Genomic DNA, 16245 nt, shown 5'->3' with positions numbered 1-16245 from the left:
GGCTCTCCTCCAGCAAACAGATTAGGATTCGCCGAAGGCTTAGATGATGGCTAACAGTTTTTAGAAAGAAAGTATTTTTTATCTGGCTGGGGGATGGGCTGGGATGGGAGTAAAAGGCAGAAAACTGTACTTGATCAATTAAAATAAAAAATGAACGTATTTTTTTATCCTCATCCAAGGACATTTTTTCCCATTGCTTTTAGAGACAAAGAGAGGAGGGGGCGGGGGAGGGGAGAGAAGCACTGATTGGCCGCCTCTGGTTGTGCCCTGACCGGGAATCCACAACATTCCAGCCACTGAGCCGCAGGGGCAAGGCTGCGATAAAGTATCTTCTGCATCAAGGTATACGCATTGTTTTCCAGACAGAGTATCACTGCACACTTAACAGACGGCAGTTGTGTAAACACAACTTTTATACACACTGGGAAACCTAAAATGTTTCTGCACTCGACTTCACTAGGACGAGGCTGGCTTTACGACCTCGGTCTGGAATGGACCGGCGACCGCCCCGAGGCTGCCTGAACATCGCCGTCCCCCACATCAAGGCATAGCAGTGGGGCTAAGTTACCCAGCCTCTCCCCGAACCCAGTGCGTTAGACCCTGTGGGGGAAACGCCGGGGGCGCGGTATCCTCCTCTCCTTTCCACACCTCCCACCGGACACTTCACGGCGCAGGCGGCACGTTACCGAGTCAGCCCCAGAACTCTGGGGACTGAGGACAAACAGGGACCAGAGGAGAAAATGCAGCAGTTTTGTTGTGAAATTGGGGGGCGGGGGAGGCGGGGAGCGAGACTCTGCAGCTCATCTCTCCGCGATCCTGAGAACTGGAGGCGGGTGGAGGGGGGTGGTCTCACCAGAGCCTGACCTTCGGGCAGCAGGCCCATGGCGTCCAACCCTGCCTGTAGTTCTAGAATTTAATTTCTGTGCCTGCTCACGGACTGCTTGCTCAGGGCGGCGCAGCCAGGAATTCCCCTGGCTTTGCCTCCCTCCAAGAAGCCCCGGTCGAGTGTCCTTGCACACGTCTTCATCTCGGGGAGCCCCGCGTACAGGAAGGGCTGCCAGAGGAGCGGTGTTTCTGATGGCAGACAGCAAGAAACACTGGGTGAACACTTAGTTTTCCCACCTAGAAGATGCTTCACTTCACTCCTGGGAGGGCTGGGTCAGAAGCTCGGGGTTTCGAGGAAGCCCAGGCTGGAGGAGGATTCGAGTCTGCCCCACTGAGGCGTGGAGGCCCCCACTTTTCCAAACTGCTGCTCTTGGAGGGGGTGGGACCCCTTGGATAGCAGGGGTGGCTGGGGAAACTGAGGGGGCCAGAGCGGTCGGGGGAGCAGGCCAGCTAATTTACTGAACACCCATTAAAGGGTGGGGCCACCGTGTCCCACAGGGTCTTGCCTGTCCCCCACTTTTAAAGACGTGGACTGAAGCCCAGAGGGCCTGTGTTCAGGACGAGAACTCCGCACGGGGGCAGGATCAGAGCTCAGACCTGCCTCAGTCTGGCGCCAAACGTGTCCCTTATACCTTGCCACCAGGGCCCACAGCAGTGAGAGCCGCTCTCCCGCCCCCACCATTCCCTTGGGGCACAAGGTTATCAGGGGTCTCAGATCACACGCCCACCTTACCATCTGGCTGACAGGAAAACCCTGAGAGTTTCTGAGCTCACATTGGGTCCACAGGGCAGGCCAGAGCCGGTCTCCAGGCCCCCAGGCCCCCAGTGCCCCCGGTCTGGGGGGGCCGCGCGGCTGGCGGGCGCCCTGACGTCACCCTACCGTGGTGCAGTGTGCAGAGCCCACAGGTGGGCGGGGCCGGGACACGCCTTGCCCGAGCGGAACAAAACCGCGCGCGCGGGCGCATCTCGCAGCCGCTCCTGAGCGCTTGCCGCCTAGCTGCCCGAGCCCGCTGCAGGTGAGTGCGCCAGGTGAGTGCGCCCGGTGAGCACACCGGCTGAGTGCGCCCCCGACCGTGCGTCCCCGGCCTAACCAGCTCCGTGCGCCCCGGCCCCTCCGCTGCACCCCTAGCGCCGTGCGTCCTGAGCGCCTTCGGGTCCTTCCCGCTGCCAGGAAAGTTGGAAGGAGAAGTGGCGCTTCCAGGTCGCGGGCGCGGAGTGAGGACAAATGGCCGCAGTTAGCCGGGCGGCGCTTCTGTTTCCGGGAGGCGCTGGGTCCCTCCCCGCCAGGGCTCCCACGTGCCCTGACCCTGGCCTCCGGTTCCCCACCATCCGCAGGTCCCACAGCAGAACAATGGGCGATTTCGCGCGCCCCTGACGCTTATGGTACGGCAAGGGGATGAGGGCATCCGTGCCACCCCTCCCCCACCCTCCTGGGCAGCGAGCTGGGGCGGGGGGGGGGCGGGGGGGGCACATCTGGCCACAAGGCCCCGCTTGGGGTATCTATGCAACCTTTCGCCTCGGACACCCACACCTTGGTGCCACATGGAGACATTTCGAAGCCCGAGATAACCCACAGTGGGTGCTCTGTGGCCTCAGCCCTTGACGGCCGGGTGCGGGAAGGGTCTGATGTGAGTGCAGAGAAAGCCAGTTGCAATAGTTCCCCAGCAGCCTCTGCAGGGCAGGTGTCTTGTCTGCTCACAGGCAGCGCTGGGGGCGGGGAGAACGTTCTGAAACTCCTGGGCCCCTCTGCTGTTACCTACGCAGGACCTGGGTCCAGGCCTGGGGCAGGAGGAGCTCGGGCCCTTCCCTGCGGCCTGGGCTCCAGCCTCCCACCCCTGCTGCTCCGAGGGGTACAGGGACAGGCTCTTCCCAGCCAAGAGGGCTCTGCTTGGGGGGTCCTGTGGCAGGGGCACTGGGGATGTCCCCAGGCCGTAGCACAAAGTGTACCAGGAAGAGGCAGCCTGCCATCTCGGGGACAGATGGTTTGGAAGGCAGACCGGCTGCTTCTTCACGGTGCATTTGCCTCTCCCGATGTGTGTGACAGTGGACAAATGACGTCTCATTGCTCGGTTCCTTTTGAGGACAGAGTGCACAGGCCAGGAACACACTGGGGCCAACCTCTGCCTTCTTTCTGCCCAGCCTCCCTCCCAGAGCTAAGGGGGCTGGGGTGCTGGCCTCCCATCACTCATCTTGGGGGTGTGTCCCAGGAGGGGTTTTGGGGGTGGCAGGCTATGAGCTACTCTGCTCTCACTGGCCTGTGGTCACCCGGTTCTCTCCTGGGCTCTGGCCTCTTGCCAGACGGGGTCCTCAGCTCTCAGTGCCCTGAGGCTGGGGATGACCTTTTGCCTCTGGGAGGGGCAGTCCAGACAGGGAAGGAAGTTTATGAGGCAGAGGGTACGGTGGGGCCAGAGCAGGGGGAGGGTGCCCTGCCCAGTGGGAGGGTTTGGGGAGGATGCAGGAGAGAAAGTGAGGACCCACCAGCTCATAAAACGGACAAACAGCAGGGCAGGGGCCTTCGCCTCCGGTCTGCTCCAGCTCCTTCCTTCCTGGCCCCATGTTTTCTTTTTTGATCACAAACGCTTGCCTCGGGAGCCCGAAGTCCAGCCAGGGCTGCAGCCTGGGAGCACAGTGCTGACACTCGGCTGGTCATCGGCAAATGCTCGGTGATGAGTGACAGATGCCGTAGCTCTGGGCTCGCGGCTGAGCTGGCCCTCGGGGCGGACACCCGGAGCCCCTGCCCTGGGCCACCAGCCAGTTTCTCATGCGAGGGGCAGTGAGCGAGCACCCGGTGAGGGGGAAGGCACCCCCGCTTCTGTTTACCAGGGGTCTCCGGGTAGGAAAGCTCACTGGGAAGCCTTCCTTGATAGGCCGCTGACGGGTTAAACTCTCATGCTCCCCGGCTTATTGTGAACAGTTGGCTTCCCGGGGGGGATCACGAGGTGCTAATGGGCATGAAAGGGCTTTTTTCTCCAAGTCAGCCATTTGCCAGAACTCAGGCGAATTGGCAGATGTAGAGAGACCCACAACCGACAGTGTGCCCGAGTCGGTCTTTCCTTAAGATAATAGCAAGCAGGTATTGGCACCGGCTTAAGCCCTTCGGGTGTCATCGGGAACAGTCTAGGAGGTAGGTGCCCATGTGCCCCTTTTACAGAGGAAGAAACGGAGGCTCACAGGTGCCAAGTGTCGGCTGGCACTCAACCCCAGGCAGCCTCCAAACCCGCCTCAGCCCCAATGTTACCACTTTCTTTGCTACTCTGTTTCCTCTTTCAAGAGCCGCTCAGGAAAGAAATTCCTGCCTCTGGGAGACAGAAAACCCAGAAGCTCTGTGCAGCGCTTTCCAGCGGCTTGGAAACAAGCTATCCATGCGGCTTTGTCAGCACAAATGTGGATGGAGTCGGGGTTAGAACTCACACCTCTAGGTTTTCACTCTGCTGCATGGCCAGGCTGGGGACAGGGGACAGGGGACAGGAAGGTAGGTCCCCCATCCCATCCCCTATGCGTTCTTCAGGTCTGCCGTGTGGTTGAATTTTGATGCCAGGTCTGCAGGGAGAGAAAAGCCTGGAAGAGTCGGCTTGAGGAATCACACATACAGAGGGAGGGGCCCGTGGGGGGCGGGGGGAGGGGTCCCCGGTTCTGACAGCAGTCCCCGCCTGTGGTTTCCAGTCGCCGGTAATTGCTGTGGCGGTGGCTGGCTGTCAACGCAGCTCCCCAGGAATCCGTCTGACGTCAGCTCTCAGGGATTCCCATGTATGGGAAAGTGTGTAAATTCCGAGGTGGAGGCCGTCCTCCCAGACTGGCCTTCCCAGGGCTTCCCGGCCCACAAGGCACTGCGCCCCCCAGCCACCACGCAGGTCCCTGGGCAGAAGCTCGGCCAGGGCCTCCCCCACCCCGATAGTACCCCGTGCTCTTCACCTGGGTGCCTGGGACCGGGCTTCCTGAGAGGTTTGTGTAAGAAAAGGGGGCTAACTTGTTTTTCAAGTGAATTGAAGAGAAATCCCTGAGACCTCGTCAGCTTGGGGTCACCGGCCGTTAACAGCTGCACCGGCGGCGTCCCGCTGAAGACAAAGGGGCCGGATCTGTGGGTGACGCCGGGGGACCTGCTAGAACATAGGGTTTCCTGTAAGAGTCTTGAAATGCTGAAACCGTACACCCCAGTGTCTACCTCGGGTGACCTTCAGATTTCTGACTCCAAGGGGAAGAGCTGTGTGCTCTATGGCGGGGTGGGGGTGGGGGGCAACAGGGAAGGAAGAGACACAGACAGCCCCGCCCTGGTCACGCACAGTTCCACAGGGGCCGTGGCCGTGGCTTCCGAGAGCGAGAGCTCAGGGCAGAGACAGCGAGCTGAGCTGGAGGAACCGGCAGAGCTGGGCGCCAGGGGCCTGGTGGTGCTGGTCAGCCGCGTAGAGAGTCCAGTTGAGTGCGTGACTCCGAAGAAGCCCTGGGGGGGTGTGGGGGTGGCGCAGCCTCCGTCTCCACGTTGGCCCTTTGTCCTTGCTGGGGACCGTGGCTTTCAGGGGAGGTCTTCTCCTTGGCCTTTCTGGCGTCACCTCCAAGGCACGGCCCTGACCCCTGACCGGCAGGCCCCTTCTCTCCCTGGCTGCCCTCCTGACCTGTTGGGGGCGTGTGCTGGCCGAGCCGTGATGCTGGGAAGGAGCACAGCTCTCCTGCGCACCTGGCCACCTGCCGCCCAGCGCAGGTAACGTGAGAGCACGTTTCCCGCCCAACACTCACCTGGCAGGTCCCAGCCTGATCCCGTGGGTGGGGTCATGAGCTCTGCCCAGAGTTGCCCTTTGGCCCCGGGGACAGGAGCTTCGGGCCTGGAGGGATGGGGTTTTTCCACTGGACCTAAGGGCCCGGAGTGGTTTACCGCTTTACTGGTCTCCTCCGGGCCCGTGGGGACGTCCACCTCTGACATTGTTTCTCAGACATGGATCGTGACCAGGCTGTGCCCTGGACCTAGGGCTGGAGACACCCCTTGGAGTCCCTCGGGACAGAGGTGGCTGTCTGGGCGGAGCCAGGCTCTGGGACCAGGAAGAGCAGAAGCTTGGTGGTGACGCCGACAGCGACCCTCCCTGATCTCCTGATTAACTGTCCTCCAAGTTCTGTGATTTAGCAGCCCTGAGCGCTGGCCCTTCCAGGCAGCTGGCCCCTGCCATGCCCAGGGCACAGAGGTGCCAAAGGGACGGTAGGGCACAAGGCCTGTCCCTAGGGACCTGGGGACTTAGGCCTGTTTGGGGTGTGGGTGTCCAAAGAAGGCACAGAGGGGTCAGGTGCGGAAACCCTACCTGTGGGTGTGTCTGGGATGTGCGCAGGCTGCGCCGGCCCGAACCGGGATGGGGGAAGCTGGCCGCCGCAGGCAGCCGTCAACAGCCCGCAGCAGCCTCAGGGGGGGGGGGACAGCAGGCCCAGCTCCAGTGCCCCCCACCCCGCCGCCACCTGGTGCAGCGCCCAGCTCTGCACAGGCCCTGCACCGGGCACCACTCGGGCGGGCACGGGCATGAAATCACCAGCTCTGACTGCGTGTGGGCTCAGTGACAGGTGACAGAGCTGGACAGTGAGTGGAGGCTGTGCTGTGGGGCGCTCAGGGTGGAGGCCTTGATTTTCTCCGGCACCAGGGAGTCACCGATGGCTGTGGCCCAGGGCACCTGGTGGCCGTGCGGGGACATGTGGGGACGGAGGTTCCAGAGCAGCTGCCCAGCATCACTGTCAGGGTGTAGCTGAATGGGCCCACACCACCGAGGGACTGTGCCCGTTTCCTTGACTGGAAAACTCAGAGGGTTTGGCTGGAAGCTGTCCCCACACACTGGGTCTCTTTGTCTCTTGGCTCTGCGGTCCCTGCCGCCAGCTGCATCCTGGGCCTGCCTGTCCCCTGGAGACGGCGGCCCCGAGCCCCGGGCTCCCCTGACCTCAGGGCTGCTTCCAGGAGGTTCTCTCCGTTGCTCAGGATATTTTTTCTCCAGTCCCTTCTTCTGTGTCCTCGGGGCTGTGCCCCCTCCCCAGCCCCGGCTTCCTCCCCTTCCCAGGCCCTGCCGTGGCCCCCTCTCCTGGGCGTCCGCACGCTGATTCCTGTCTCTGTGCTCAGGTTCAGGATGCCCAACTGGGGTGGAGGCAAGAAGTGCGGGGTCTGCCAGAAGACCGTGTACTTCGCGGAGGAGGTGCAGTGTGAGGGCAGCAGCTTCCACAAGTCCTGCTTCCTGTGCAGTAAGTACGGCCCGGCCCTGCGGTCGCCATGGAGACGGGCGGTGGGGGGCGCCCGGGCCTGTCAGCTCCCCGGGGGCCTGGCCCCGTGGGATGTAAACAGCCTGACATTTGGCTGCAGCCGCAGCTGGGGCGGGAAACACTCGGGGCCTCTTTGTTCCGGCGGGAGGGCTCTCCGAGGGGACACTGGCCAGGGCCCGTGGGGGGTGGGCGGGCTCAGGGGCCCAGAGCCAAGCTGCGAAGACGGAGACTCGGTTTAGGAAAACTTTCCACTTGGCTTTCTCTCCTTTCTCTCGCGGCCACATCCCACCCTCTAAGGGGAGGGCACGTCCAGCCCGAGGACTCACCAGCCTGTGGGCCCAAGTCCTCACTTGTGCCAGCTGCAGCCTTGGGGGAACTAGTCTGGGCTGAGAGTGGGCTGTCCCTTCCTGCCCTGCGCACCCCCAGCACTTAGCCCGGCCCCTCCCTGTCACTTCCCTTCCTGCCCCCACAGCCTGGGACAGGCCAGCAAGAGCCCAAGCTCTCTGACACCCTCTCCCAATGGCCCAGAGCAAGACCGGCTCTGGTCATAGCCCGCAGGAGTGGGAGCCGGGGAGCCGATGCCTAGTATTCCGGAGACCTCAGCCACCCTGGGCCTGACTGCTCGCTCCGTGCTGGCTGCTGCCCTGGCCAGGGGTGCTTTCAGAGCCCCCAGGAAGTGAGGGCGTGGGGGGCCTCCCCAGGTTCACCGTGATCAGCTGATATGTCACCCTCAGACAGGCAGAGGGGCGCAGGAGGGAAGCCCCAGGTTCCAGAACCGGGGTGGTCGTCGGGGTTGCATTGGACCCAGTTCTGTTATCTGTGCGGCGATGGGCGCATTAGTCTTTCTCCGTCTGGTTGAGTTTCCTCGTTATTTCGTGGGAGATAATGAGACCAGGTTGTTTTGACATTAGCATGAGGCTTGGGAAATGAAACATTTAGAGGAAGTATGGGCATTCAGTGAGTGACAGACACTCCCAGACCCACACAGCCAACACAGCCAGGCAGGGCCACAAAGGAGACCCCAGGTGGGGCCGAGACCCAGCCCATGTCCAGCGGACCCCAGGACCAGTCCTGCCCTCCTAACTCCCGGGAGCAGCGGCAGGAGAGGCTGTGGCCTCCGCGTTCCAGGGGCCTCGTGAGCCCGTGTAGGAAGCAGCCGGCCCATGGGCCACCGGCTCACCAGGTTACCGCTGCCCGCTTCCTGGTGGATCAGCACAGGCCACCGGCGGAGGCCTCGGGGCCCCACCCCTGCCCACTGCCCGCCAGCCAGTAGTGTCTGATGGACGGGGAGTGAGCGAGGTCAGCTGCCGCCCCTCCTGCCCCGGGGGGAGAGTCGTAAACAGCAGCTTCGTGTTATCAGCACTTCACTGGCTGAGGAATGTTCCAGACGTTTATTTTTTCAGAGGCAGCAGGAGGGCTTGGCTTGGCTGGGAGGAGGGTCCAGGCGCCGGAGGTCCCTGGGCCCCCTCTGCTCTCCGATGTTGCTTCATCGGTGAGGAGAAGGGCCAGCTGTGGGCGCCTCCTGAAGACCCGCCTGTGGGGCAGGTGGTTGAGGGGAGCCGGGAATTCAGGGGGCGCAGAGGAGGCAGCCAGCGGGGCCAGGGTGCGAGGGGGCGTCGTGGACTAACGGCCAAACGGCACAGTCTCTTGTCTCGGGGTCTCCCCTGACGTCTGAGCTCCGGGTCCCCCACAGTGAGAGGCACCTCTGCGACATGCTTGCTCTGGTGCAGGGGCAGCCTGCTCAGGGCGGAGGGAGCCCCACTTCCCTCCTGCAGTGAACACCTCCGGCTTGCGCTCAGGCGTCCAGAACACCACACAGACTCAGAGGACTTTCCCTTCTAAGGAAGCGGGAGGCCTCGGGGTTGGGCCTGGTGGGCGCGGAGGGCCCCAGCCCGTTGCTGGCAGGGCCTGAGCGTGTCCCCAGAGCTCCTCTGGCTGTTTCTAGTCCTTGGCTCTGGATTCTGGATTCTGCCTGTGCTCCCTTCCTCGGCCTGGGGCCAACAGGAAGACAGATGGAGCAGTAGACGAACTTGGGGAGACCGGCCTCTGCCCTGGGCTTGGCCTTTGACCCCTGAGCAGGGATGGGAGCAGCATTCTTGCCCTGCGCCCCTGAAGCTGTGGCAGGGACAGCTAGTTCCCACTGGCAGGCAGGGATGTGTCACTCCTTGGTCCGGGTTGGGCCCTGCCACGGGTGGAGGCGAGTGCCCACCGCGGGGCTATGACTGGCTCCCTGCTGGGGTGGTGGTCGGGGGGGGGGGGTCTGGCTTCACCCCATGGTGGTGGCTGACGGAAGCAACTGGTTCCAGAACCCGAAAGCCCAGGGAAGCTCCCGGGAGCCACATGCCCTCGGACTGGCATCTCCCATCTCCTTGTCTGCAGGATGGGGGGTGAGGTGTCCTCAAGGCTTAGCCCTGTGGGCTACAGAAGCTCTCAGGTCCTGCTGCGTTCTGGCCTGGCCCTGCTTCTGCCCATCCTGGGGGCTTGCGGCGGCTCTGTTTCCCTTCTGGAAACCGAGAGAGTCACCCTCAGACTCAGGGTGCAGAGGGGCGACCCCTCACTGGGGGCTACCTCTTTTCTGCGTGTCCAAATGGCATCCTAGGCCTCACTCAGCACAAGTGAGTGAGGCCCCCCCTCACTCACTCTGTCTGGAGACAGAACTGACTGGCTCGAATAGCTCACCCGAACCGCGCTTTATTGGCTTAACGTGGTTTCTTGGAAAGAGCTGCGTTCAGAACCCCCCACAACCGGGTCTCTGGCGGAGCCTGCAGGCCAGTGGACCACGGGGCCTGGGGGAGGCGGAGGGGGAGAGGCCTGGGCCAGGGTGGGCAGGGTGGGCTCTGGGAGGGTGGGGGCCCTGCCGTGGACTTATAAGTTGGGGCTCAGCCCACATGGCGGGGACCCACCTGGAGGCCCTGGGGTCTCCTCTGCCCAAGGCCTGGGGCTCCTGCTGGGGACCTGTCGGGAGAGACCCCTGTCCCCCTCTCTGCCTTCCCTGGCCTTGGAATGCCCCGTCCAGCTTGGGTGTTACAGGAAGCAGCACCCTGCGTCCCACCCTGCAAGGGAATGTTGGGACCTTGGCCGGCTGCTCCTTCTCCCTCTGTGCCGGAGCCAGGCCGGGAGCTCCGTATTTGGGCTGCCTGGAGAGCTGGAATGAGGCGGGGATCTCACGGGCAGGAGAGGGGGCCTTATTTAGTCTGAGGGCTCTAACCTGGGGCTCCCAGCGAGAGGAACTGGCCCTTTAAGGGCAAGAGCAGCCACTTACAAGGAGCTGAGCTGAGAGCCTCCCCAGGAGGGAGGGGACAGGCTCTTGGGGGACGCGGGGCACACTGAATCCCAATGTTTATTTTTGGAAACTGGACCCAAATTCACATCCTAAAACAAGAGCTGAAGAGACAGGAAGAAGCGGGGTCTCTGGAGCCTGGGCCTGTCTGTCCCTCCCTGGGTCCCCATGGCTCTAACCTCAGATACTAATGAGAGGGGTCAACATTCATTATGTGCCGACTGTGTGTGTGGGGGGGGGGGGGGGCAGCGTGTCANGGGGGGTGGGGGGGGGGGGGGGGGGGGCAGCGTGTCACTAAGCACTTCCTGCCTGAGACCTCCCCAGCTTTTCGCAGCCCCCTTCTGGGGGAGACTTTGCCTCTCCAGGCTCTGGGCCATTGTACATGCCGATCACGATAGCTGGCCCGAGGTCACACTGTCCCCGGAGGGGTCGTGCCGTTGGGAGAGCGGGAAGGAGCACGGGGTTTGCCTCTGGCTGCTCTGAGCCCTTACCTGCAAGGCTGGGCCCGGCTCCCCTCCGGGGTACACAGGGAGGTACCCAGGCCCACAGAGCCAAGTCCAGGGGTCCCCCGGGGTCTGTCTGCCGAGCCTCCTGGCCCAGAGGGACTGCCGAGACCTGCAGCTTCAACTGCTGCCACTGAGGCCCGAGGCCCGAGGCCCGAGGCCGGTCTGCGAGCCCACCGGAGAAACACCAAACTTGCCTCTGGACACACTGCTTCCCCTCCCCCCCCATGTGCATATATTGTCCCTCCGACCCACTTTTGGGAGCAGGAAAGCCCTGCCTTTCTCTTCCTTCCCTTCTTTTCTCTCCTCTCCTGGCCCGACACGTGGTCTCATTCTCAAGGGCAGAGCCAAGGCGGCTCCAGGCTTCCTGCGGCTGGGGGTCAGCCTAGGCCGCTGCCGCCTCCTGGACCCTGAGCTGCGCTGGGGCCTGAGAGGCGAAGGGGGGTCTTTGAGGCCCCCAGGCTCCCAGGAGAGGGGGCTCAGACCCCTCCCTGCCCCCTCCCAGCTTGGGCCACCCCACTGCACTTCCAGGCTGCTCCCCCAGGGTCCGGCGTCAGGCAGGACGGGGCTCCGGGAGCCTCCGTGCCCCTCACGTGCTCCGCCCACCCGCCTNCGCCTCCTGGACCCTGAGCTGCGCTGGGGCCTGAGAGGCGAAGGGGGGTCTTTGAGGCCCCCAGGCTCCCAGGAGAGGGGGCTCAGACCCCTCCCTGCCCCCTCCCAGCTTGGGCCACCCCACTGCACTTCCAGGCTGCTCCCCCAGGGTCCGGCGTCAGGCAGGACGGGGCTCCGGGAGCCTCCGTGCCCCTCACGTGCTCCGCCTGCCCGCCTCGCCCCGCAGTGGTCTGCAGGAAGAACCTGGACAGCACGACCGTGGCGGTGCACGGGGAGGAGATCTACTGCAAGTCCTGCTACGGCAAGAAGTATGGGCCCAAGGGCTACGGCTACGGGCAGGGGGCCGGCACCCTCAGCACCGACAAGGGGGAGGCGCTGGGCATCCGGCACGAGGAGTGAGTACTGCGGCCCCTGTGCCTCACCCGTCCCCCGCCCCGCCTACCTCTTGCCACCGCTGGTGACGTGGCCACGGCTCAGAAGGCCACTTCCCGGGCACCACGAAGCCCCCAGTCTGTGCCAGCCCCCCAGGGGAGCTTAGCAGGCCGGGCACCCCCCTTGGAGGCCCAGAGGCCCCCAGATGGACTGCGTCCCAGCTCCCCTTGCACAGATGAGAAAATCCAGCCCAGCGCCCACAACCCGTCAGGGGTCCCCCAGCCAGTGGGAGTCTGAGCCAGACCGGCTCTGCCACCTGTCACCCCTGCTGCCAGAAGTCTGTCTCTTCCTGGGAAAGGCTACTAGGCGGCTGTCACCAGCTGGCTGGCACCCTCTGACCTCTGGCCGGCTCTGCCGGGTGCTGTCACCTGGGCCGGCTCCTTGGCCCAGGGGGTGGACGGAACTGACTGAGGGATGCGTGGCCACATTCCAGCCAAGGTCATGGCCCAAGGGAAGTGATTTCTCAGCAGATTTGTCCAGGAAAGAATCTGATGACAGACAGGCTGCAGGAATGGGGGAAGCAGGGCCAGGACCTCTCCACGAGGTGTGACGTGACTCCAGCAGCTGGAGTGGGTGACAGGGGCAGGAGGGTTTCCAGGAGAAGAAGGCCCTGTGGAGCCTGGATTTGTCTTTCTGTGAAATAGGCAACCACCCCAGAGCCCCCCCGGGGCCCTGGTCCTGCCCCATGTGTGGCGAAGGCGGTGGTGCCCACCTCGCTCAGCTGTAGTTCCCGGGTGACTCACAGCAGCCTTCCCCATGCAGGGCCCCAGGCCACAGGCCCACCACCAACCCCAATGCATCCAAGTTCGCCCAAAAGATCGGCAGCTCGGAGCGCTGCCCCCGCTGCGGCCAGGCCGTCTACGCTGCCGAGAAGGTGATCGGAGCTGGGAAGGTGAGCTGGCAGCCGGGGCCACAGGGGTGGGGACAGGGACAGGGCCGGGCTGGGAGCACAGCTTCCTGACGCTCGGATTCTGGAGCTCCAAGCTCGGCTCGCCGGCCGTAGCTCTTCCGTTTAGTTGTGCCACTTGGGGGGGGGGGTCCCGCCACCTTCCGAGCCCCAGTTCCGGTCTGTGATGGCGGAGAGACACCTTGAGACATTATCAATGAGATCTTGTGGGAGGACCGTGCCAGCTGCTGTCCCCATGGCTAGTGTTTGTTCTGGGGCATTGCCGTGAGGTCAGAGGGGAGGCCCTTCCATGGATTAGGTGCTGTGAAAACAGGGGATGTTCATATCAATACTAAGTTGCTGAGAGACAGCCAAGAACCGCTCCTGCCCTCGCTCCGACGTGGGTCACAGTCCGAGTTAAGGCTGTTCTGCTGAGGAGTCAGGATGAGGGGGTTCTGAGTCCATTCTGAGCGGAGATGGGAGGAGCACCCCCGCCCTGCCCCCCCACCCCAATCTCAGCCAAGAAAGAAATGCACAGGAGCCAGGAGCATTTGGGGGAGCTGGCGGGAGGGAGGCCAGGCCCCAGCCCGTGGGTGGTCTGCCTGCTAGCCTTCCTCCTCCAGCCTGGAGAGCAAGGGCAGGGCGCTGGGCGGGGCCGAGGTCTGGGGGCCCGCCTCTGCTTCGGAGGAGGGGCCAGCCTGCAGAAGTCTGGCAGCCGGGGGACCCCTGGAGGTCCAGCTTCCTATCTCACCCTCCAGCCTCAGACAGGGACTGGCTGAGGGAGGCTTTTTGCCCTTAAAAGGCCTGGTGCTGTCTGGCCCGGGTGCTGCCTGCCGGGCCCCGCAGAGCTGTCTGCACGTTAGTCAGCCACGGGGCCTGTGGGCTGCTGCCGGCTTCTGGGAAGTGTCCTGCCCCAGCAGCTCCGTCACCGGGTACAGACCTGGGCCTGTAATCCCGCCAGGCCACCAGCCCTGTGCAGCCTCTGAGCTCCCCTGAGAGCCACTGAGTCCCCTGGAGGAGCTACGCTGAGACCTTCCTGCTGTGCTCACAGCACTGCGCAGACCCGGCCTCCTTCCAGCGTAGCACCACCAGCCGCTGGCTCAGGGTTCCTCCCAATCAGGCCTGTGCCTGCCTGGCCCCAGCCAAAGCCCTGTGGTCCTCTCAGGGTCCTGGGGAGGGAGCCACTGCCGGCCCCTCTCTCAGGGGCGATGGCCTTCAAGCAGATGAGGCACCTGTTCTGCCGGGCTCCAGAGTGCCCCGTGACAGAAGCCTGCCCTGCCTGTGGGAATCGAAAGTTCTCAAGAGGAGGGAGTGGCCGAGGCCATGCAGCTAGGAAGGGGCAGGGCCTCGCACGCCCCTGCCCACGCCCCGGGTCCCACGGGCCTGGAGAACGCCCCTCGGTGGCGGCCCCACGCCCTGGCCTGCCTGCTCTGGTGGGTGCAGCTGGTGGCCCTGATGCTCCAGCTGCTTGTAGGGGCGTGAGACCTTGTGAGGTCCCCGCCCCACCTCCACTCTCCGGCCCGGGTCATGTTTTCCCAGCAGTCCTGGCTGAGCAGACTCCCAATCATTGTGTCAGGGGAGGGGTGCCGGGGGCGGGGACACCGCCGTCCCTGGGGGCGGCACTAACTGTGCCTTTTCCACACAGTCCTGGCATAAGTCCTGCTTCCGATGTGCCAAGTGCGGCAAAGGCCTCGAGTCAACCACCCTGGCCGACAAGGATGGCGAGATTTACTGCAAAGGTGGGCATGTCACCTCTGGTGGGGGCTGAGTGGATCCGGGGCTGGGGGAGGGGCGTTCCGGAGCATCTAGGAGACCCTTCGCATCACACGGGAGGCAAGCCCTGGGGGAGACAGTGACTTGGCCAGAGTCCCAGGGCAAATGGGGCTGGGGGTGCAGAGCCAGTTCCTGAGCCCCAGGCCAGTGCTGTGGCCTCTGCTGGTCATCTCTGCAGTGCAGGGGTGGACGGGGTGGGGCTGGGAGCTCCCTCACTGTTGGGGTTGGGCCAGGCCTTGAGGGTGGTTCGTCTGCTGTGGGCAGGGGAGGGGGGCTGGAGGCAGAGGGTCCTGACCCATCTCTTCTCTCTACAGGATGCTATGCTAAAAACTTCGGGCCCAAGGGCTTTGGCTTTGGGCAAGGAGCGGGGGCCTTGGTCCACTCTGAGTGAGGGCGGCCCACCCGCCACCCACCCACTGCCCACCCATGAGCTGTCTTCACCGCCCCCTTCCTGCAGCCCCAGCCACCTCGGTCCCCTCTTCTCAGCCCTGCCACATGTCACTAGTGAACAGAACTCGATGTCTGACGCCCTCTGGTTTGGGGGCTGCCCTAGGTTCCCTCCTTTCAGGGGCTCCCCTGCCTGGGGTCTGCCACTGTCACCAGCGGGCACCCCAGCAGTTCCAGTTTGGTGGGACAACTGAACCCACTCCCACCCCACAGACCTCCATTCTTAGCCTCCTGGTCTGAGTGTCTACCATCGTCTGACTGTGACCTGGAGCCGGTGGGGAGGCTGCAGAGCCCCTGCAGGGAAGGAGGTGGGCCTCTGGACATCCCTCTGCCCAGGCCTGGGGAGCCTCCTAGCTCGGGGGTCACTGGGCAGGGGTGAGGGGACAGAGAGGCATGAGACAGGGCAGGGGGCTGCAGGCGTGGCCTCCCAGGCTGTGGGAGCTGCTGTCTTCCCTCAGGGCCGGAGATCACCGGGCTCTGAGAACCACAGTCGGGATGTGGCCTCAGCTCCCCACGGGAGGGGTGGCCCTGTGAAGCACCCCGGCACACGCTTCTGTTTCTCAGAGGCCCAGATGGGGGGGATCCTGAGGTGGCCATGACCATTGCTCCCGTCCCCACACACCCAGGCCAGTGAGCTGCCGCCACGCCTGCTTGAGCGTCAGATGCAGAGGCCCACAGCCTCAGTGTCCTGGACACCCCCTGCCCTACACCCACCCCTCGGGACCTCCCACTCCATGTGGGTCTTCGTCCCTTCCACCTGCCCTTCCCCAGGGTCACTTCACCCTCTCAGGCCCCCAGGTCAGAAGCAGCAGGAGCAGAGGAGGGGTGGCCACACTGCTCCCAGGGATGGACGAGGACACTGCGGAGCTGTGGCCGGGGAGGGCTGTGGGCCGGGGCTGCGTGCATTCGAGCGGATCCCTTATCTGGTCAATAAACGCTGTTAGAACAGAGGTATGGGTCTGGGCCTGGGCTGGGAGGGGGCATGACGGACACTGGACTGAACTTTGAGCCCCTGGGCCCAAACCATTGTGCTCTTGTTTGCTCTGCAGCAGGGGCCGTCCCCCCCCCCACGTGAAACTGCATGTCCTGTGGGACTTGAGGGGCTCAGCGAGGCCCCAGAGCTGTACCCAGAACCTCTCCCGGCTTGGAAAGTCCCACCGTGCCAGGGACACTTGGCCCCAAGAACTTCCCTGTGGAATCCAGAAACC

General features: G+C 63.9%; 1 protein-coding gene and 1 long non-coding RNA gene across 3 annotated transcripts; one reads left to right on the top strand and one right to left on the bottom strand.

Annotated features, from left to right (window-relative positions):
• Positions 1-662: 662 nt before the first annotated feature.
• On the bottom strand, positions 663-1817 carry LOC119003896 (uncharacterized). The gene is made up of 2 exons (XR_005070072.1): positions 1619-1817; positions 663-1074 (listed from the first exon to the last, which is right to left on the bottom strand). It is a non-coding gene; the product is annotated as an uncharacterized LOC119003896 (long non-coding RNA).
• Positions 1797-15987, top strand: CSRP1 (cysteine and glycine rich protein 1). 2 transcript variants are annotated; one of them, XM_037070493.1, is made up of 6 exons: positions 1797-1901; positions 6968-7086; positions 11726-11894; positions 12694-12823; positions 14463-14556; positions 14905-15987. In XM_037070493.1, exons 2-6 carry the CDS (start codon positions 6975-6977, stop codon positions 14979-14981), a joined length of 582 nt encoding a protein of 193 aa, XP_036926388.1. In that variant the 5' UTR covers positions 1797-1901; positions 6968-6974; the 3' UTR covers positions 14982-15987. The 2 variants fall into 2 exon arrangements, with proteins under 2 accessions (XP_036926388.1, XP_036926387.1); XM_037070492.1 differs by having other exon boundaries at positions 1826-1914.
• Positions 15988-16245: the final 258 nt, after the last annotated feature.

Source organism: Sturnira hondurensis, unplaced genomic scaffold (genome assembly GCF_014824575.4).
Source record: "Sturnira hondurensis isolate 20B ecotype Veracruz unplaced genomic scaffold, ASM1482457v3 Scaffold0018805, whole genome shotgun sequence".
NCBI lineage: Eukaryota > Metazoa > Chordata > Mammalia > Chiroptera > Phyllostomidae > Sturnira > Sturnira hondurensis.
Note: the sequence above shows the minus strand (reverse complement) of the source record. Positions and strands in the feature narration are given on the sequence as shown.

Coding starts and splice junctions, on each gene's coding strand:
- CSRP1 (XM_037070493.1), top strand. CDS start 6,975: ATGCCCAACTGGGGTGGAGGCAAGAAGTGCGGGGTCTGCCAGAAGACC. Junction 7,087..11,725: donor CAAGTCCTGCTTCCTGTGCA/GTAAGTACGGCC, acceptor CTCGCCCCGCAG/TGGTCTGCAGGAAGAACCTG. Junction 14,557..14,904: donor TGGCGAGATTTACTGCAAAG/GTGGGCATGTCA, acceptor TTCTCTCTACAG/GATGCTATGCTAAAAACTTC.